Source organism: Zootoca vivipara, chromosome 14 (assembly GCF_965207765.1).
Source record: "Zootoca vivipara chromosome 14, rZooViv2.hap1.1, whole genome shotgun sequence".
Lineage (NCBI taxonomy): Eukaryota > Metazoa > Chordata > Lepidosauria > Squamata > Lacertidae > Zootoca > Zootoca vivipara.
The window spans coordinates 37,764,842-37,787,587 of NC_142597.1; the positions used below are offsets into that span (position 1 = coordinate 37,764,842).

Below are 22,746 nucleotides of genomic sequence, written 5' to 3' on the forward strand. Positions count from 1 at the left end.
ATCACCCATTCCCAACACCCTTCTGAGTAATACCCCTCCCCACCCTCTCACTATATATATAAGGGTCTGGTGACTGCTGTTTCAGTGTATCTGAAGAAGTGTGCATGGACACGAAAGCTCATACCTGTGACAAACTTACCTAGCTGGTCTCTAAGCTGCTACTGGAAGGAATTTTTATTATTTTGTTTTGACTACGTCAGACCAACACGGCTACCTACCTGTAACTAGTGCCATGGTATGGCGACTGGAACTTAGATGAAAAGTGGCACAGAAATATAATAAATCAAATCAAAATCAAATCAATCTGCTGGGGGGGGTAGATGGATGGGCCTAGATGGGGGGTCCAGAGCCAGAGCCAAAGATGGGCAGGGTACCCTGTTCCCTCTCCCTCTTTCTCCCCATTCCCATTCCCTTCCTTTGCACCTGCATGAAACTAGGCCAAGGGCCAAATGAAATTAGGCCTCAAGCCAACCGGGGCTATCAGGCCTCTAGTTGCTGACCCCCTGGACTAGATTTATGGACCTTCTCTGCATTATGTCGGAGCAAAGAGGTGTGTGACCCGCTCGTGTACAACAAGGTGCATCGCCTTACATCATTGCTGATGGTGGAGTCCCTGTGGAGCAGCCGCTGGACGTGGCTATCTATGCTGCTGCCAGAGGAGAACTTGGTGGCCGTTTGAGACTCCTTCTCCCGGAGCTTCACAATCACCTCGCAGGCTTTCCATTCGGCCATCACCTTCTGATACCTGAGCGCAATTTCCTCATCGACCTTCAGAAAGGAAGGGGGGGCGGAAAACTGTCAGGAAGTCATCTCTGGAAAGGCCTCGGGAAATCTCTGCAGAAGACACTGTATTATATTTATTTTTCCTCAAGAAGACACACTATGGCTTATTTTCAGGAGGTGTCTTATATTGCGCAAATGCTTAGAAATCCTGCTACGGCTTATTTTATGGGTATGTCTTATTTTGGGGGAAATGGGGGGGGTATATTCCTTATTAAAAAATAAAAATTACAAGCACATAGAGTGAGATAAGACACACACAAAAAGGAGGAAACAAGAAATAGTATCCACATAGAAAACAAAAATTAAGAAATATATATACAGTGGTGCCTCGCTTAACGAATGCCCTGCTTAACGAAATTTCCGCTTAACGAAAGGATTTTTTGAGCGGAGGTTGCCTTGCTAGACGAATGCGTTTTACGAAAAATTCGTCTAGTGAATCGCGGTTTCCCATAGGAATGCATTGAAATTCAATTAATGCGTTCCTATGGACAAAAAAAAATCCAAAAAAATTTCAATGCATTCCTATGGGATTCGCTAGACAAATTTTTCATTTTAAGAAAAGACCTGTGGAACGAATTAAATTCGTCTAGCGAGGCACCACTGTAAACACTGTATATATTGTGTACATTACCAAAAAATGGGGGGGTTTAGTTCTGAAAGGTTTTCACAACAGGGAAAGCTGAGGCTCTTCTGACGATGTTGGACTACAACTCCCATCAGTCCCAGCCTGCCTGGCCAGTATGAGGGATGATGGGAGTTGTAGTCTAGCAACCTCTGGAGGGCCACAGGTTCTCCACTCCTGCCCTAGACAACAACCTTAAGCCAAGTACCCTTGTTAACACAGTTGAAATTAACTTACAAGCTTTCTCAGATGGCCTTAAATGAAGCCTTAACTTCCCCTCAGGTGCCTTTCAAATCTTCTGAGGTCTTCACTCTAGTCCAAGATCCTCTGTTTCCTCAGCTCCACCGCAATCCATCACCACTGCGGCCTCGGCTCTCCCAAAAGCAACTGCGGGAGTCTTACACACGCCTCTCCTGCAGCAATGGGGAGCCTGGGGCCTTCCAGAGATTGCTGGACTATAACAGGGGCGGCCCGTCCCATTTCGCCGCCCGAGGCTAAACAGGAATGTGCTGCCTCCGGCTACCTCAGCCTTGAGGCGCGCGGTGGCAGCCTCCAGCAGTGGAATCTCACTGGAAGCCACTGCCGGCACTTTCCCTCACTTCTGTGGCGGCGGCGGCAGGTCAGGCGCCAACCCACAGGATTTTGCTGCCTCATGGACCAATTGGCCATGCTGATGGGAGTTGTGAGCCCCAAACGCCCCTGAATCATAAACTCGTCTTGCCCATGCGCACCCGAGGTTCTGGCGGGAGAGAAGGGGGCCCAGGGTTGGGCAACATCGCCAGCTGAAAGCTTTCAGAACCCTGCCTAAGATAGGGTTACCAGACGTCCCCGTTTCCCAGGGACAGTCCCCGGATTTGCAAATAAGTCCCCAGACAAATTCCATCCCCGGGATGTCCCCGGGAAACGCAGCAGCGGCAGTCTCAGCAGCCCGGAGCAGTTAGCTCTGGCTGGCTTCAGGAGCTGCCTCCACCATCGCTGACCCCAGCAACTAAGCTGTGAAGGGAGGCTTCATGCTGCCTATCTGAGCATGCGTGCAAGCAGGAGGGGGCAGGGATCTCTCAGTTAGGCAACGGGAAATCTCGCTTCCCAGCTGAGGGATCCCTGCCCCCTCCTGCTTGCACGCAAGTATGAATGGGATTGGAGCTGCTCCAATGGGAAGGGAGGCATCGCGCTGCCCGAGCCTCGCCGCTGCCACCACCGCTCTCAGCCCTCCTCCTCCGCCTTCCATGCCTGACCCACCGTGCACCGCTTCCCCACCACCCCCAACGAACAACCAACAACTCGGGCTGCCCAGGCTCATGGAGAAAGGAGATAGAAGCCTCGGAGGAAGGGGAAACGTGGGGCTTGAGGTCAAGGCGGCAGCCGCCCCTCTGCAACCTTAACCTAAGAATCGCTCTTTGACTCGCCACTAATCTTATCTTAGCTGTGAGACAAGAGAAAAGAAAAAGACTTTGAGGAGGGGGCTAAGACGCTGGGAAAAAGAGGCAAATCGCCCTCCTCCAGACTTTATCTGCACACTTTGTTTCTGGCCAAAACCCCCAAGGTCGCGCTGACCTTGCAGCCTGCAGCTGTTCCCATTTCTCTCCTGGGACAGAACCTAGTTATGAGAAACTTCAGGACTCTGCAGATGATCATTCATTTGTCATCAGCATCTTAACCTCCGCCAGTGAGCTCTGGGCAGATTCTTCCTGTTGCACATCTATTGTCAATTATAACCATCGTTTGTCACTCCCACTTAGGGAATAATTACATTTTGGTTCGCCGTAGGGAGATGCTGAAGGGTTGCATACATCTTGCTGTTATTGTTGTTGCTGCGAGCATTACCTGACATTTTCAGAAGGTACAATTAAAATGATGTGGTTTTCAGGAGCAGTTCATGCGCTTTTTATATTTTAAACAATTCATATTTTGAATCGCAACCCTGGGGATAAATATAAGCATAAGCTGGGTCTGCACAGTGACCCACCCTTTTTTCTATTTTCATGGGTGCTGTTTATCTCTTGTGGGGGGCAGGTAACCAGCAAGACCTCACCAAACCCACCCTAGGAGTCTGGTATACCCTCATGAAAAACAATTTCTACGTTACCCTCTGGAGTTGGGGTAAATGTTTTGATGCTAAAAATAACACAATTCTCCTGTTATTTATGTGGTTTTCTAACCAAACATAGATTTACCTAGCTAAATCTTGCTCCATCACGAAAATAATGCCAGGTTTGAATTCCCCACACCCAAAAACCTGTTTTTAAGACCCCTCACTGAAAAAAAATGGCAAAAAGTTAAGTTTCGAGCCCTAAAATGACACACCCTAATACACAACGAGGCGGCTTTGTTAGGCCAGGTCTCTTCAGGGTACAGTCTCGTTCCTGGACTGTAACCCTTCAGACTGGAAGCGGAAGGTTTCTCAGCCCAACTTAGAGGTGCTGGGAACAGAACCTGGGGCCTTCTGTGTGCCGGCTCTGAAACTGAATCGACTTGGCATTCTGGCTCTATATAAAACGACCCTTTTGAACACTTTTGGAATTGGACTGACATTTACGGATATTATTCGTTGATGATAGCTTTTGTGTCTTTGCACTGTAATGTACTATTATTTTCTAAGTTGTAACACTTTAAACTATATATACTCTAGTGCAGTGTTTCCCAAACTTGGGTCTCCAGCTGTTTTTCAACTACATTTCCCATCATCTATGACTATTGGTCCTGCTAGCTAGGGATGATGGGAGTTGTAGTCCAAAAACAGCTGGAGACCCAAGTTTGGGAAACACTGCTCTAGTGAACTTGAAGCTCATTTCTTGTTTGTATTCATTTGTTCTGTTCAAGACTGTTAGTCTTAACAGAATACATACCGTATTTGACTGTAACTTGCAAGTAGGATTTATTCCTAACACTGAAATTTCTGGCCAGAGTTCTTGGTGCTAAAAAAAAACCCCTTCTTTTCGGTGGCTCTGAAACTGAGCCAGCAAGAAGCCACAATGAACTCCACACCCGGCTAGCATTAGCTCCAAAGTGATGTGGCCAGGGTAGGCAGGGGCAGGACAACTTAGGAGGAAGGAAACTTGCCAAAAACCGTACAGCCAAGTCGCCTGCCTGATGTCAATAGGCAGGGAGTTCCAAAGCGTAGGTGCTGCTACTCTGAAAGACTGGGGGATAAAAAATGAAAGAAGGGTGGGGCCCCCTTGGGGCTGGGCTAGATGACCCTTGGGGTCCCTTCCAACCCTATGATTTTAACCCCTTATACCTCAGTGGTTCCCATCCCTTGGGGGGGGGGATTACTCAAAAGGTTGCCTAAGAGGTAAGGGGGCGGTGGGCGTAAATGACTCTCAGACTTTGAATAATAATAATAATAATTTATTATTTATACCCTGCCCATCTGGCTGGGTTTCCCCAGCCACTATGGGCGGCTTACAACATAATATTAAAATACAATACAGTGGTACCTCAACACCTGAATGCCTCGACTTACGAAGGTTTCGACTTACGAAGTCAGCAAACCCGGAAGTCTTTTCGTCGCGTGCACATTCTGTGCCTGCGCAGAAGCGCAAAATCGTGCTTCACGCATGCGCAAAACAGACACTTCGACAACCAAAGGATTCGACTTACGAAGAGCGCCGCGGAATGGATCGCCTTCGTAAGTCGAGGTACCACTGTAATCTATTAAACATTAAAAACTTCCCTAAACAGGGCTGCCTGAAAAGCTGTTATCGCCGGATCGAGGTCATCCGTTTTGTTGATTTAATTAATTTAAATAGGTTTCAAATGAATTTTGAATAAATTGTCAGCGTTTTGTGTTTTATTGCATCGTTATCTTCCTTAGTGGGCTGTGCAGAATGGCATTCTGAATAATGCTCTGGTCCATGGGTTCACGAGGAGTCGGACACGACTAAACAGCAGGATAGGGATGTGTTTATGGCAACCAAGGGAATGGGGCACCAATAAAGTTTGGGAACCACACTACCTTATCTGGTGAACCTGCCCCAGAGGAGGCATCGAGGACCAAGCCTCCCTAGAGAAACCGAGATTTGCCTTGTCTGTTGCTGCACACAGCAGAGGATTGCTGCCAAAAGTTCTTCTGCAGCACTTTGTCATTCGAAATGCCCAGGGTGGAGCTGAGAGCGCAATGGAGACACTTTGACGTTGAACCTCCCTGTCTTAACAGCATCTTCAAGAAACACTCCTTCCCCCACGCCCACACACACACAAAAAAAGACCAGGTCAGTTATCAAGCATCTAAATTTATCCTGAAGTACCCACCCGGCCCATCTCTTTCTTGGTCATGCCAAACTTGTAGTGTCCCAGCAAGAACGGCCACACCTCCTTCCGAATGTCGTGCTGAACCCCGCCATAGTAAACTCGCCGGAGGAGCTCCAACTCCTTGTAATTCTGAGCCAAAGAAAGGAAAGAGAGGGATTTGTTTTATTATTAATAATATTAATATTATTATGAAGAATATTACAATGAGTTAAAGTAGAAAAAGAACAAGAAAAAGAAGACATAAAACATTTTAAAACAGTATGACAGCAAGATATAATTAAAATTACAATATAACATATGCGTAAATGGATGAACTTACTGTTTCCCTCAAATATACATTGATTCCTGGGTCGCAATGGTTTCAATGAATACCGTACGATGGCGTACGTTCCAAATATCATTACATTTTCCTACACATAATCTTTTGCCTGAAAGCGATTTGTTTAATGGGCTGCAAAAGTTGTCATGTTGTTGTTGTTTAGTCGTTTAGTCGTGTCCGACTCTTCGTGACCCCATGGACCATAGCACGCCAGGCACTTCTGTCTTGCACTGCCTCCCGCAGTTTGGTCAAACTCATGTTCGTAGCTTCGAGAACACTGTCCAACCATCTCGTCCTCTGTCGTCCTCTTCTCCTAGTGCCCTCCATCTTTCCCAACATCAAGGTCTTTTCCAAGGATTCTTCTCTTCTCATGAGGTGGCCAAAGTATTGGAGCCTCAGCTTCACGATCTGTCCTTCCAGTGAGCACTCAGGGCTGATTTCCTTAAGAATGGATAGGTTTGATCTTCTTGCAGTCCATGGGACTCTCAAGAGTCTCCTCCAGCACCATAATTCAAAAGCATCAATTCTTCGGCGATCAGCCTTCTTGATGGTCCAGCTCTCACTTCCATACATCACTACTGGGAAAACCATAGCTTTAACTATACGGACCTTTGTCGGCAAGGTGATGTCTCTGCTTTTTAAGATGCTGTCTAGGTTTGTCATTGCTTTTCTCCCAAGAAGCAGGCGTCTTTTAATTTCGTGACTGCTGTCACCATCTGCAGTGATCAAGGAGCCCAAGAAAGTAAAATCTCTCACTGCCTCCATTTCTTCCCCTTCTATTTGCCAGGAGGTGATGGGACCAGTGGCCATGATCTTGGTTTTTTTGATGTTGAGCTTCAGACCATATTTTGCGCTCTCCTCTTTCACCCTCATTAAAAGGTTCTTTAATTCCTCCTCACTTTCTGCCATCAAGGTTGTGTCATCTGCATATCTGAGGTTGTTGATATTTCTTCCGGCAATCTTAATTCCGGCTTGGGATTCATCTAGTCCAGCCTTTCGCATGATGAATTCTGCATATAAGTTAAATAAGCAGGGAGACAATATACAACCTTGTCGTACTCCTTTCCCAATTTTGAACCAATCAGTTGTTCCATATCCAGTTCTAACTGTAGCTTCTTGTCCCACATAGAGATTTCTCAGGAGACAGATGAGGTGATCAGGCACTCCCATTTCTTTAAGAACTTGCCATAGTTTGCTGTGGTCGACACAGTCAAAGGCTTTTGCATAGTCAATGAAGCAGAAGTAGACATTTTTCTGGAACTCTCTAGCTTTCTCCAAAATCCAGCGCATGTTTGCTAAAAGTTGTCATATCTTCCATCAATTGACCGAAAGAGGCTATATTTTCCTCCTTCCAACATATCAGTACAGTATCAATCTTTTTGCAGATGTTAAGGGCAGAGAGAATCCATTTAACTTGACCGATTGCCAAGCCTCATATATTAGGTATCTAACTTAAGCTAATGCTATCTTCTGGACATTTTTAAACTCTTTCCTCATAATCATATTTATACCAGCAAATATTTTCTTCCAAAAAATTGCCAGCATCTAACACTGTATAAACATGTGTTTCAAATAAGCAAGGCTGCAGAAAAAAACAATGCAATGACCCCAAACTGAATTTTGAAATCCTGCACAGAGCAGGAACAAACTCCCTGCGTAATCAGCCGATGTGTGTGCTGAATTCGACTTTAGAATCATAGAACTGTAGAGCTGGAAGGGACACCCAGAGTCATCTAGTCCACCCCCTGCATTGCAGGGATCACAGCCACCTCTCCACCTGCCCCACACCTGGCTTGATCTTTGAGGCAGGTGGGCATGGTTTAGAGATGGGAAGGCCTAAAAAAAAAATGTGATTTTTTTTTTATTTGAGCAGTGGGCCCAGAAAAAAACCCCAGAAGGGTGTGTGTGGATATCACCCATCTGGCTGGGTTTCCCCAGCCACTCTGTCTGGGCAGCTCCCGACAGAATTGTGAGGCCTAGTGTGTCAAGTTTCGTCCTTACTCTAAAGCAGTGTTTCCCAAACTTGTATCTCCAGCTGTTTTTGAACTACAATTCCCATCATTCCTGACCTGCTAGCTAAGGATGATGGGAGTTGTAGTCCAACAAGAGCTGCGCTCCCAACTTTGGGAAGCACTGCTCTAGTCTAGAGGATTTCTGGAGGACCTGCTGGGTCAGTGGCTAAAAGGCTCTTCGGTGGAGGCTCTCTTCCACTCCTGGCTGTCTGGGGCTATCACTTTCCTGCCTCCCTTGGGAGCATCATGAGGCATCTGATAGAAAACAACATACAAGAGAAGATGGGCCTTAATCTGATCCAGCAACATAATAAAAAGGGGGGGGGGGACACACCCATCAACACTTAACTTGATTGCATCTCATAATGGTTTCTTAATGGCCTGTTATCATCAAGTGCATCTTCAATGGGCTCAGGGCTATTTAAGCAAATTGCTTCCAGAGAATCTGTTGCAGGACTAGGAGCCTTGTGGGGGTCGAGCACCAACTCCATAAATCATGGCGGCAATCATGGAAGTCCTGTGAGCATTTCTACTCAGGCGACAGATGCCATGGGCCAGAATCTCCCTGCTAAGACTAGGGGAGCCCTGCCAGATCAGAGGACAACAAAATCCACCCACTGCTCTTTGCTTTGGTGGCCAGCCAGAGCCCGAGAGCAGGGCACAAAAGCAACAGGCCTCTCATGCCATCGGCATCTTCTCCCCCGGCAACTGGTGCTCAAAGGTACACTGCCATGGCGCATGGAAGTTCGATTTCAGCTGTCAAGGGTGGGACTCGTAATCAGAACCCTCCTCCGCCTCCGTGGATTTATCTGCTTTCCTTTTAAGGCTGTCTAAGCCACTTAAAAACAGAGACATCACCGGACTTCCGGTCTGCCGCCATTTGCCGCCAGCGGGGTTTGCTTCGGTTCCCGAGGCACCCATCGCCACCGAGGAGGGGGGGGTTGCGTGGGCGCCGCGCCCCCCCGGAGAACCCCCAGATTGTGCGTTCTGGGGCCATGGGAAACCCAGCGGTGCTCCAAACAGCCTGATGCACGGTCCGGAAAGCTCTTTTTTTAGAGCCCCGAGAGCCGGTTGCGTATGGCGGAGCCTTGGGTCCTTTGCTACCTCGGCGGTGAGAAGCTCCGAGCTGGAGACGGAGGAGCGACAGATACCTCCAAAAACTAGATCTGGACTGTAAGTAAGAAATTTATTGATTGGAAAAAGAATTCGGACCTGGGAGGGGAACCTAAAAGAAACGGAGGTCGTTCCCCCCCCACACCGGGAAGGCTATGCTACAGCGAACACCCCCGCAGCCGCTAAAAGCGAAGAGGTGTGGATCCTTCTAAAAAATTGAACTTGCAATCCCCCCCTTAGGTGGCAGAACCAAGGGGGAGGGAAAAGTATTATTTTGGACAATCTGCAAAATTTATAATTGAAATAATAAGCCCCCTCTGAAACCCAGGGGCAGGAGCCTGAAATCACGACCAGCCGGTAAATATAAGGACTTATAAAGAGAAAGTACTGTTAATTGTTGAATTTAAGATACCACATCGAAATTGATTTGGAAAGAAGCTGATTTTTGAATAATTTTGGATTAAACAAAGAAATTAGCCTATGTAATACAGCACCACCTCTGGTGGATTGAGAGACATTTCCCACGGTAATACGAGACGACAAAGAAGGCAGCCAGCCAAAATAACCATGACGCAAACAGAGGAAGTTTGTCTACAGGACATTCTGGATTTTATTCGAGAAATGTCAGAAGAAATACGTTATGGCAAAAGAATTTTCCAGTCCCCAGAGGAAGACCAACAACAGTTACCTCCTACGGAAGTTCTGGAATTGGAAGAAGAAAGAAAATCAACACAACAGATTGAGAATAAGGAGCAACAGACTGAGAAATCAACGCAACCTGTGAGAGAGGAAACGTTGAATAACCACCTGACATCAGAAGAATATGCTCAAGAGAGACCTGAGGACTTGGTCCGCTCTGTGAGAGAGGGGGACCAGACCCCAGAAAAGGACAGCCAAAATGTCGTAGGAAGGAAAATTCTGGTTTGTACCCCCCCAGTGAGAGAGAGGGGGTGCAAGCCAGAAGAGAGACTGGAAACTATAGGGGACAGTGAAAATGAGGACAAGAGTGAGAGACTGGATGAAATGTTAAAACAACAGAATGGGAGGAAGGAAGATCAGGGTGGTCTGGAATGGTTAAGAGAGGGTGTGGGGTAAGAAAGGTGCATAAATAGATTAAATGGATGGATAAAAGGTTTGAATTTGGATAGTATAAGGATGCTGGTCGGGGAATAAGGGAAACTGCTACCAGGGGAGGGGAGGGGGTGGGAAGTGAGATAAATAAGAGAAGGGGTATATTAGAATTCGAAAGTAGGAAGGGGTATTTCTTTTTAGGGGGAAACTAGAGGCTAAGGGAAATTTAAAGAAATAGTTAAAAAATAAGATATTGTGAGAAATATATTATTTTGTATAATATGAAAGCTGTAAAGATAAGATATGAAATGGACCCGGGTAGGGAGGGACGGGGAAGCCTTTTTTCTTTTTCTTTTTTTGTGCTTGTTTTTTTTTTTATATACCTTTTTTCTTTTCTTTTTTCTTCTTGGATTTTTGTGCCTGTTAAAAAACCTCAATAAAAATATATTAAAAAAAAAAACAGAGACCTTGCCGACAAAGGTCCGTATAATTAAAGCTATGGTTTTCTCAGTAGTGATGTATGGAAATGAGAGCTGGACCATAAAAAAGGCTGATCGCTGAAGAATTGATGCTTTTGAATTATGGTGCTGGACGAGACTCTTGAGAGTCCCATGGACTGCAAGAAGATCAAACCTATCAATTCTGAAGGAAATCAGCCCTGAGTGCTCACTGGGAGGACAGATCCTGAAGCTGAGGCTCCAATACTTTGGCCACCTCATGAGAAGAGAAGACTCCCTGGAAAAGACCCTGATGCTGGGAAAGATTGAGGGCACAAGGAGAAGGGGGCGACAGAGGACGAGATGGTTGGACCAACATGTGTCTGACCAAACTGCGGGAGGCAGTGCAAGACAGGAGTGCCTGGCGTGCTCTGGTCCATGGTGTCACGAAGAGTCGGACACGACTAAATGACTAAACAACAACAAGCCACTTTGAAGTTTTCTAGGTGGTGTTTTTTTTAAAAAGCAACAATTGAGTGTGTATGAATTTTACAAAATAAATCAATAAGTGGCCCTCAGAGTTAAAGTTTTCCCGCGCCTGATTTTATAGATAGATGGGACAGAATGGAAAGAGGGAACGGTTATTCGTGCGCATGTGCACTACATATGGTGTGCTTCTATGTGTGCATGCACGCGTGCTTGAGTTTCTTATTATATCAAGCAGCAGAGCATTTCTATAAAATCGATAAATGCAGAGGGTGGCCTCCTACCTTCTTGTCCTTCTGATATTTGCTCCAGACCTCTTTCGTCAGGCCCCCCGCAGCACTCGTGGGTTTGTCCGGAGGGATGATGGTGTGGCTTACCAGAGCAGACAGGTGCGTCCGGACGGTCGACAAGTGGCGGCAGTAGGCGAGCCCTGGGTTCGAGGCGGAGGAGAGAGAAAAAGATGGTTAGTGGAGAACTGGACAACGTGCCACTTTAAAGTTGAATGAGTGCTTCACATGCTTTTTAGAAAGTTCTTTAAAAGGACTTTTGCCCGGGCGCCGTAGAAGATGGCTGATAATAACATCTCTCCGGCCCCCACGAGGTAATTAACGAGGCTGTAATGGGTGTACGCAGCCTCCCGAAATCTTCCCGGGGGTACGGGAAGACGCAGTCTCATCCGCAGGTGCCCACCACCAGCTTCAACTTTGGAAGGAAGGAGGGGCTGGGGGCACTGGATGGAAAGCCCCCATGGGGAGTCTGGATCTCCTGGATGCTGATTCTACGAGCAGAACCGGGCTTCATGACTTAAGAGAGAAATTGGATATGAGTTGTGTACATGCTCTAGACAAGAATTTATTCTGCAAAGCACAGCCACTGAGATAACTGAGGAATGTTTTTCACCAGGGCAAGAAATGGTATGTGATGGAGCAGAAGGTGGGAGGCTAGAACTCTATTATTGTGTTTTATTATTTACTTAACAAACCTCCTTCCGGAAGAGCCGTATATAGCATTTATAAAGCAAGCGAGATCGGAATGTTGGAAATTTATTGAGACAATATGGTTTTTTAAATATATAGACCGTGTGAACTGAAAATATAAATAACTAAAGTTTGTAATTTGGGACTTGCCTGGAATGTGGCTAAAGAGTCCCTAAATTTATGGACATAAGAGAGAAGCAAGCTCATTAGCAGCTGGAAACTTGTCAAGAAATTTCTGAGATATGACGCAGTTACAAAAACAGCTTCCGCCATTTTGGAGACAGAGCCGGCTAAAACAACAGTCAAAGGGGGAGGAAGCCATAAATAATGACATTAGATGTGTGTATACGGTTGTGATCTGGCAAAACCTCCCCTGAAAAGGCTGCTTTTAGTAGAGGCTTGGAGAAAATCATCACAGAGGTTTTAAGATCTGATTTATTGGGATTATTTGAAGATCATGGCTGCCAGCTGTGAAAAGGATTTGTGAATTTCTGGACGGACTTGGCAGGTAACTCCTTCCCCACCCAGGTTAAGAATCACAGTGCACGGGGCAGGGGAAGGGCTTTTAATCCCCCCCCTTTAATAATAATTTTATTAGTTTTCAATTACAGTCCAATAATAGCCTCATTATAACAATACCAATTTATAATACAATTATTAATACCAATTGTTCAAATACCGAATTATATAATTTAGATAAAGTGTACCCCCTCGCATGCTAGATTTGATGGTTTGATGGTTCCAAAAATCTTATTAATTTCAATTACATTCCGGTCATCACCCCACATACAACAACTGCAATATTAATAAACTTCTATTCGTGTGGACACATTAAATGATTTCTAAATCTACAAGTGAGGAACTCAAAACTAAATCCTCGTTCTTCCTGCGTGTGGAAATTATTCTGTCCCTGGTGTTTCTTCCTGCCCTTGTAAGATGTTATGTCTTTCTTTCCCCCGGCTGTTGCTGTTATCCGTTATGCCTTGGGCAGAGCTGATATCCCATTGTTGTTTATTTAAGAGGGGAAGGGCTTTTAAGGCCCTTCCCTATGCATTGCAGTACCACTGATTAAAAAGGCAAAGGTAAAGGTAAAGGACCCCTGGATAGTTAAGTCCAGTCAGAGGCAACTATGGGATCTCACTTTCAGGCCGAGGGAGACGGAGTTTGTCCACAGACAGCTTTCTGGGTCATGCGGCCAGCATGACTAAACCACTTCTGGTGCAATAGAACACCGTGACGGAAACCATAGCACACAGAAACGCCGTTTACCTTTCCGCCGCAGCGGTACCTATTTATCTACTTGCACTGGTGTTCTTTCCAACTGCTAGGTTGGCAGGAGCTGGGACCGAGCAACGGCAGCTCACCCCGTCGCAGGGATTCGAACTGCTGACCTTCTGATCAGCAAGCCCAAGAAGCTCAGTGGTTTAGACCACAGGGCCATCTGCTCCCCTAAATATCACCCCTGAATATCATCCCACATTGCTCCAGGAGAGAACTTTCCATTGGTACCCGTTCCCCTCACACAGCTACAATTCCCAGAGCAGTTTAACCACCACCCCCAGGGTCCTCTAGGAATTGTAGCTCTGAGAGAGCTCTGAGAGAGAAAGAGGAGTCTCTTTCAAACATCTGAAGACTTACTTCCACGCAAAACATGATACATCTCAATTGGGACAGCGGACTTACACCCCCCCCCCTCACTTGCAAACATGGGCTGTACTTACATCCATAGAAGGCTCTGGAAATAATCTGTTTCTTCATGCTTTGGCACAACATTTTTAGAGGGGTCCTGTTGAAAGAAATATCCAAAGGCTGTAAACTGACAAATGCACATGTTAAATTTTATTTTTAGAAGAAACTTCTCAACAACCCGACGAGAAGAGATGGGCCTGTCGCTATCTCTTAGCCTGGAGCCCAGCGAGCAAAAGCACATGGCTGAATGGGGATTGAACTGGGGGGGGGTCTCCTTGGTCATCGTCTGCTACTCTGGCTCGGCGTTGTCACCCGCTCCCTTTAACCACCTAGATGACTGGATTGACCAGTGGAGGAGGAAGTCGCTCGGGCGCCTGGGGCGGCGCGCCCAGGGGCAGAGCGAGGGCGAAGCGAGCCACCCATAGGGGCGGGGCACACAGCAGGGCCTCCGGAGTCTGCCTGCCTCCTCCCACTCAGCCAGCCTACAGCTGGGGGGGGGGGAAGCAGCAGGAAGGCCCCGCGGTGAGTGCCACCCGGAATTTTGTCACCCCCCTCAGTGGTGACACCCGGGGAGGCCCGTAACCACCGCACCCCCCTTCCTCCGCCCCTGGGATTGACAACATCTCAATAGACTTGTGTGTCATTGTAAGGGGGAAGGCTTATAGGGAACAACCCCCCCCCCCAAATCAGGTTGAGTTCCTCGCCAAGCAGTAAGTCAAGCACTGGATCAGATTACAAGAGCCAGGAAACAGAAAGGGAGAACCAAGGCTCCTACAGCATCAGAGAGCCCTTGCTCCAAGGGGAGGGGGAGAGAGAGCAGTGGAAGAAGGGACCGGCAGACAGTCAGCCGGAAGGCCATTCCCCCCCACGCCGGAATTGAGGCGAATGGCTCCCCGTCGGAGCAGGGGGAGGCACTTCGGAGTTTCCAGGCTGTTATGTTGGGCGCGAAACAGAAAGCAAACATTGCGAGATTCTGACTCGGGCTGAGGCAGACATGATTTATGGACACTTTGCACTGTAAATAATATGCACCAATAAAAACATCTGAAAGACAAGCAGATGTGGAGGGTCATTATTCAAGAGTAGCCACAACAACCCCTCACAGCCATGTGTTTTTAGATTGTAATCCTGAGTGCAGAGATGGTACCAATAATGGATATTTTAAGCTGCTCTGGAATTTTATTTTATTTTTACTAAAGGGCCAGGATGCAATCACCATAAGTAAATAAATAACAGAATGGTGCCTTCAGGTTAATTTTGCCTTCAAATTAATTTCCTGGATTGGCAGATTCCAGAAAATAATGCTTTTTTGAAAATAAAATGAAATGAAAAATGGAAGTGTTCATAGAAATTGCAGGTGGCTTTAAATCTTAAAGGTCAGATTGCAGATGGCTGCTGTAAATGAAATGAATTTATACACAGAATGTATGTTATAAGCAAACATTTAAATGTTTGATACGGAGATTTTAGAGATGATTTAAAGAAAATAGATGGCTATTCAATATATATCTAATCATTTCTTTGAAAATATATAGCTGCACTGTTAAAGGTTTTGTATTAAGGTGTCACAGGAATATCGAAAGGTTTATGTTGCATTATATGATATTCTTGTTAATATTTGTACTATCATTTAGAGTTTGCACGGTGCATGTGATTTCTATATACATTTTAAAAATATTTATTTATTAGAAACAGAAAAGAAAAAAATGCAGATGGCAAACACTGACCTAGAAGAATTTACAGAGGAGAAACCCTGTTGTTTTTTTTCTGCACCAGACTTACGAGTCTTGTGGAACCTTAAAGGTGAACCTACTTATTATGGCATAAGCCTGGCACCCCCAAACTCAGCCCTACAGATGTTTTGGGACTACCACTCCCATCATCCCTAGCTAACAGGACCAGTGGTCAGGGATGATGGGAATTGTAGTCCCAAAACATCTGGAGGGTCGAGTTTGGGGGGTGCCTGGCATAAGCTTTCGTAAATTACAGTCTGCTTCATCAGATGCACAGTGCAGCTCCTGAGTTTATCATTTTGGGTGTGTGGATGTGGGTGTGTTGTAAACAGTGAGGTCAAAAAGAAAGCACAGAGACAGTGCTGGTGACGTTAATTTTGCTTTTCTGTGTTCTCAAGAGTTTTGTGAATTAACAATCGTGATTGCCGCAAAGCTGCACATATTGGCAATGAGCATACCTGCCAAGTTGCTGTCAGCGAAATAAGGGACCGGGCGGAAATAGCAGACCGGAAGTAGTGCTGCCGCCATTTTGGAACTGGGCGGAGCATGCTCAGAAGTGACTTTTGATGCTGCTTTGCCCAGTTCCAAAATGGCCACTGCGCCAGAAGTCGCACTGCAGCCATTTTGGAACTGGGCAAAGCAGCATCAAAAGTCGCTTCTGAGCATGCTCCGCCCGGTTCCAAAATGGCCGCCACGCCAGAATAAACTGGGGAAAAACAAAAAAATCCATTTTTTCAGCTAGGAACAGCTGGAAAAACGGGGATTTCCCGGGGAAAACGGGAGACTTGGCAGCTATGGCAATGAGGAATGGAGGAGAGATTAAATTCAGCATGCACTTAAAGCACAACCTGTAAAATCTGCACTTTCCAAAGCAGAATGCAAACTGAAACGCCACCTATCCTTCAATATTTGCACTAACACAGAGAGCCCCCCCCCCAAAAGCAAGGTCAACAGCCGGGTAGTTCATTTCACCTGTCGTGAATGCAGGTGCAGCAGCTGGGAACATCATAAGGGGAGCTGCCGGTGGAGCACGAGAGGCAGCTGGACCCCTGGCTGCACGGATCCAGTTGCCACAACAAGCTGGCCCCAAACCCCTGCATCTCGGATGTGTCGCCGATATCTAGGCAAAAGAGAGAAATGGAGGGGAGGCGGGGGAGAGGGAGAAATATTCAGCGTGATACGAAGCCTCGGAGCAGATCGTGCGTCCTTTGGGCTGAGATTTGGATAAGGACGGAGAGGGAAGAGAAAAAATAGGCTGCCATGATTTGCAGTGTGCTTCCCCTCCGATACACCACCATCCCGACCAACACCAACAAGTTGCAACACTCTGCTTCTGTTTTGCTCCATTTAGGGCAGGCATCCCCAGATTTCGACCCTCCAGATGTTTTGGACTGCAATTCCCATCATCCCTGACCACTGGTCCTGTTAGCTAGGGATCATGGGAGTTGTAGGCCAAAACATCTGGAGGGCCGCAGTTTGGGGGTGCCTGATTTAGGGGCAAATATAGCTATACCAAAAAGAAAAAGGAAAAATTGCGACCCTGATTCCGTAAGCCACAGAGAGTCAGCATGGAGCCTTCCAGATGTGTTGGATGGACTACAACTCCCATCACCTGCAGTCAGATGGCTCGTAGTCGGGGATGATGGGAGTTGTAGTCTGTGGCACCTGGAGGGCGCCAGGCTGGTGAACCACCACCACCCCTTTATTTCCCCTCCCTCTTTTTAAACCGGATGATGCCTTTTCATAAACGACTGGCTGTCAGCTCATCCATGATGTCCATTAAGGCAAATGGCTTGGGCCCCAACAAGGCAGCTGTACGGAAAACATGCAAGCAGGAGGCGGGTTGGCGAGGTTATCTCCCCGCAGCTGCGCTTTCAGATTTTGGCAGGAAAAGGGTTAGGAAATAAGAACAGAGGAGGAACTCCAAAACATGCAACTTGGCTAGCCGACATAGCGTGTATTCATGTTTCCAAAAAGTGGCCTGTTTCAGGGTGGGGTTGGAGCAGTCAATGGATTCAGCTACTATTGCAACAGAAAGTGTTAACAGAAAGGTATAAGGGTTGGAACGGAGAATGCGGTTAGTATTATTCATGCTATAGAAGCCAAACTCCATTAAAGCAAAAGCGAGCAGGGAGGATTAAAAAAAATGCTCTTCACCTTAATTCTTCAGGAAGGAGCTGAACAAGCCAGTATTTATGGCAACTTCCCCCACCCCAAAAACCATTTGGCCAACCAATCTGAAAGGGGTGGGGAGTGGTTTGGGTTTTTCCTCCCCTTTCCCCCACCCCCCACCCCTCCACAAGACAAGAAAAAGACAGCTTTGGAAGGTCTTTATTGATTAAAAGAAACCGTATCCTTTTAAGGTGAACCCCACAGAACCTAAGAATTCAGATGAAAGGTACCAGAACTGGTGAAGAATTAGAGTGAACAGCATCTTCAGAAACGAGAGCTCATTTTTGTTTTTGTTTTTTTGCTTTTTGTTTTTAATCGGGTTTCTGCAAATCTTCCTGATCATGGCCAGATTTTCAGCTGCATGCAAGAAATGTCAAAAGGGGGTGGCAAGGAACTCAAAAGCAAAATGGAGAGAGAGGTGGGTGCAAGAGTGCTGCCATTATGCTGTCCAGAGGAATGGTCAAGGCGCCAGGGGTAGGTTGGGTAAGGAGAGACTCTGCACCTCAAGGTCTTATGGCATCTGCTTAAGTAATGTGCATTGCTTGACAGAACAACCTGTCAGTTTTCTCATCCTTGGTCCCGGTATTGCCTCTTGTAGCAGCGAGGAGGAGGGAGAAAAAACTAGCATGAGTTGGCTCTGCCTGTCATTGGCTCTGGCGCCACCTACTGTTGGGCTCCTTGCCTTCTGTCCCATCATTTCCGATGTGCACTGGGCTGAATTCTCCTCTATAAACATTCCCCACACACTGAAAACTAGGAAGTCAGGGAGACTTAAGTCTTCTGCCTGACATGCTAATTTTCTATGTGCATGGATTTTCTTCCCTTTATCCCTAAGAAATCATGTTCCTGACACTATAGATTTATTTATTTATATGAGAGAGAGAGAGAGAGAGAGAGAGAGAGAGAGAGAGAGAGGGAGGGAGGGAGGGAGGGAGAGGGAGGGAGAGGGAGGGAGGGAGAGGGAGGGAGGGAGGGAGGGAGGGAGGGAGGGAGGGAGAAAGAGAGAAAGAGAGAGACTTTGGGGAAATTTCTTTTTTTAAAATATTTATTTTGCTTGTTTGCAATCAGATTTATATCCCACATTTTCCTCTCTCCAAAGAGAGATGTGCAAAGTGGCTATAGAAAGTCTGCAGGACAAAACAAAAAATAACCCGAGTCAATTTAAAATGGGGTACAAGTATGGCAGCCCTGGCTGCCAATGTTGCTGCCCCACCCTCAGCTCTATGGAAAGTAAGTGTGTGTGTGTGTGTGTGTGTGTGTGTGTGTGTGTGTGTGTGTGTGTGTTCTGGATGCCACATGGCTCTTGCGCACATGCACGTATGTGTGTGGGGCTATTGACATGTAGGTGCACATGGGGTTGGACTAGATGACCCTTGGGGTCCCTTCCAACTTTACAATTCTATGCTTCCATGCCCTTCCCTGCTTGCTCATCCAGACAGCAAAAGTTGCTGACCGAGTGTGCTGGAGTGACAAAGCACCAGGCATAGGAGGACAAAGCAACCACAGTCCTGGGAGTGTGCAGGGGGGGGGGACAAATGTGGCCCTCCAAGCTTCTCGGTTTGGCCCTGAGAACTCAAGCCAGGCCAGACCCTTCACTGGCCCTGCTTCACATCCCCCCTGTGTGTTTTATGCCCGGCTGGGATATCTTTGTACTCTTGATCATGCCTGTTGCTTGCCTGCATGGAAGAGGGTGTATCTGTAGAAACTAGCCCACTGTACAACAGGTAGCATGACTGCCTGTCGCTCCACCCCCTTTTACCTCTGGCCACGCCCACCATGAGCATTTGGCCCCCAGAAGGCTTCCCAGAGGTGAATGAGGCCCTCAGGCTACAAATGGTCCCCCATCCGTGTTGGAATAGGATGGGAGGACAGAGGCTCAGGCTTTGATCTGGTACCCCAATTGCCTTCTTCACAGTGTTGCATCCGCCCAGATACCCTTTGTCGGAGCCAGACTGTGGACAGATTCAGACATGTGGTATTGGTTTTTATGGAGTGGAAACTGGAGACCTGCGTGCCACCATCTTTGGCAGGGGTGGGAAGCTTGCGACCCTCCAGATCTTGCCGTGCTACAGCTCCCATCACCTTTGCTTCGCTTGCTACGATGGTTGGGAGTCCATCTGGAGGGCTGCAGCTTCAATGCCTACAGTATAAGCCTGAGCTTTGAGTAATGCTGGTACGAAAAAAGGCATTCGACCCCCCAAAAAGGCTCGGCTCTGTTTATTTATATCAGGCCTGACCAATCTGGAGGCTTCACATAGGCTGGCAATCAGGAGGCCCGATGTTACACCCGCAGTTCCCTTGTCCACCTGAAGAGGCTTTAGCACACACCACCTTAAAGGCATGGGCAGGAATTGGGGGGGGGGGAGGTGCGGAGACAGCAAAGTAAACCCTACAAACATAACATAACATAACATAACATAACATAACATAACATAACATAACATAACATAACATAACATAACAACAACAATATAACATAATGAAAAAGGAACAGGCAAGTTTCTCTCTAAAGAAATTAGAAACACACACATTTTGCCTGTCACCTCAGGTTCGACAAAGGCGAGAAACCTTGTTTAAAAAAAATGAAAACTGGGATCGTAGGCAGAGGGCCTTCTCGGTAGTGGCGCCCGCCCTGTGGAACGCCCTCCCATCGGAGGTCAAGGAGATAAACAACTACCTGACATTTAGAAAACACCTAAAGGCAGCCCTGTTTAGGGAAGTTTTTAATCTGTGATATTTTAATGTATTTTGTTATTCGTTGGAAGCCGCCCAGAGTGGCTGGGGAAACCTAGCCAGATGGGCGGGGTATAAATAATAATAATAATAATAATAATAATAATAATAATAATAATAATAAATAATAATAATGGGTTGCCCAGCAGGATGGGGACAACTACCCCCTTCTTCACTGCCACCCCACTGTGGACGGCCATGTCTACAAGCTTTTCTGGTTCAAGGTCCCTGAGTACTAAGCACAGACTACCATCTAAGCAGAGCAGAGAAGGGAGTTAGCGACGGTTTGTAACGAAAACAGGGGACAAAAGAGCCACTGGTCTCTTAGGTTTCCCTTTTCCCAAGATGGCCTCCTTGCAATTCCTCTGACCCGGAAGAACGCGTCTCAAGGCTGCAGCAATGCCAGCACTGTTGCACGTTGCGTGTGAGAAAGTATGTTTTGCTCTGGAGCTGCCAGGCGGGGGATGAAGAGGGAGTGGGGTTGCGGGGGGGAGAAGGATAAAAACCTTTCATCCTTTTAGGATCTGTGAGGTTCCGATTGCAGATCATGGATAGCATTGAGTGCAGCTTGTCTTCGTCGTCCTCGTCATCGTCGACGGAGGCAGAGCGGCTGGCAGCTAAGTGGTGGTAGTTAATAGTTACTGCTCAAAGAAAATAGTGAAAGAGGAATAAGAAAAACAAAGCGGGCATTGGGATCCACCAGTCAAGCTTTGAAAGGACATGTCTGAAGCAAAGGGAACTGGATCCTCCCCTCCACAAGGGGGCAGACACAAGATTCTGACATCATGGATCGGTAGGAAGGCCACCTTCCAACCAAAGGCCCAGGCATCCATCTCTAAGAGCCGAGCATGAACAGCCCAACAGCTGGGGTTGGTGCTTCCAAAAGTTGTCGAAAGATGGCTTGCCTACTCAGTTAGTCAAGGAAGACTGCACACAATGGAATACATCTCTTCCCCCCCCCCCCCAATGTCACAAACAACCTTCCAGAATCACAGATTTGTAGAGTTGGAAGGGACCACGGCGGTCCTCTAGTCCAACCCCCTGCAATGCAGGCATCTCAACTAACACATCCATGGCATGATGAATCATTGGGCTACAACTCCCATCACCCCTAGTCACTAACCATGCTGGCTGGGATGGTCGGTTTTGGGAGTCCACCTGCATCTGGAGGGTTGCAGCTTCTCACTCCCTGTGGCAGATCCTTCAATTTTATTTTATTTTTATTTTTAAAAAGAGAGACACACACTGCCAATGACTGTGTTGAATTCTACAACTCACAATTTTCTGTACGTGATAATTTCTCATGGAAAATCAAATGCAATGCCAATTTGCTGGTAAGTCTCTCTCTCTCTCTAGACCAGGGGTCCCCAGACTACGGCCCGGGGGCTGGATGCGGCCCAATAAGCCTGCCAATCCGGCCCGCGACGACCCCTGCCGCCCACCGCTGCTGCCCGCTCTTATGGTGCGCAGCGCGGCAGCGCTCTTCCGGGTTGGGAAAAAAGCGCCGAAAATCCTTTGTGCGCATGCGTATGGGCCTCTCCCGACCCGGAAGAAGTCATTTCTGGTGCACTTCTGGGTTGGGGGAGGCCCACGCGCATGCGCACAACGGATTTTCGGCGCTTTCCCCACCCTGGAAGCGCGCCGCCGCGCCAGTAAGCACCCATGTGCATGCGCACGGGCGCGCACTCCCCCGCCCGCCTGCCCGCACAGGCGCGCGCTCCCCCGCCCTCCGGCCCGCCGCGCGATCGGCGCGGTGGGAACCGGCCCAAACGCTGGTAAGTCTGGGGACCCCTGCTCTAGACTAATTGGGTACAGTGGTGCCTCGACTTACGAATTTAATCCGTTCCGAAGGCACCTTCGTAGGTCGAAAAATTCGCAAGGCGAAAAGCGCCATTGGAAACGTGATTTCCCATAGGAATGCATTGAAAACGGAAAAATTCGTAAATCGAAGCAACCCTATCTAGAAATTTGTAAGTCGAAAAATCCCTCTCTAAAACCGCCGCGGTTTCCTTTCGGATGTCGAGACATTCGTAAGCGTGCGGCCATTTGCCCCATTCGCAAGTTGAAAAATTCGGTTGTCGAGTTGTTCGTAAGTCGAGGTACCACTGTATTTTTTTGTATCATATGTTGAAAACTCTTAATAAAATTGATATAAAAATAGAAGGCCACCGGTTCCCCATCCCTGACCCTGATGATAGTTCGTTAATTATTATTATTTTTAAATGTAACTGTATTTGACAGTGTCATCAATTTTTAAGTTTCCTCGAGGGCAATTTAAATCAAAAAGGCACAGTGCGAATGTTCTAAAAAAGACTAAAAACTTCAAGGAAATCCCCAGTGTCGCCTCG

The 22,746-nt window shown here is 47.1% G+C and overlaps 1 protein-coding gene across 7 annotated transcripts in view; it reads right to left on the minus strand.

The window, feature by feature from the left end:
* Positions 1–22,746, minus strand: part of SGSM2 (small G protein signaling modulator 2) — a 94,406-nt gene that overhangs the window by 11,313 nt on the left and 60,347 nt on the right. For 3 of the 7 annotated variants that reach the window (XM_035139270.3, XM_060268338.2, XM_035139271.3), the window contains exons 12-17: positions 20,905–21,039; positions 16,466–16,613; positions 13,793–13,857; positions 11,379–11,524; positions 5,657–5,785; positions 592–768 (exon numbers count right to left, since the gene is read on the minus strand). In XM_035139270.3, coding sequence (XP_034995161.1) covers positions 592–768; positions 5,657–5,785; positions 11,379–11,524; positions 13,793–13,857; positions 16,466–16,613; positions 20,905–21,039 — 800 coding nt within the window. The remainder of the gene's footprint in view (positions 1–591; positions 769–5,656; positions 5,786–11,378; positions 11,525–13,792; positions 13,858–16,465; positions 16,614–20,904; positions 21,040–22,746) is intronic. The other 4 variants (XM_035139277.3, XM_088658061.1, XM_035139275.3 and 1 more) reach the window with 2 other exon arrangements.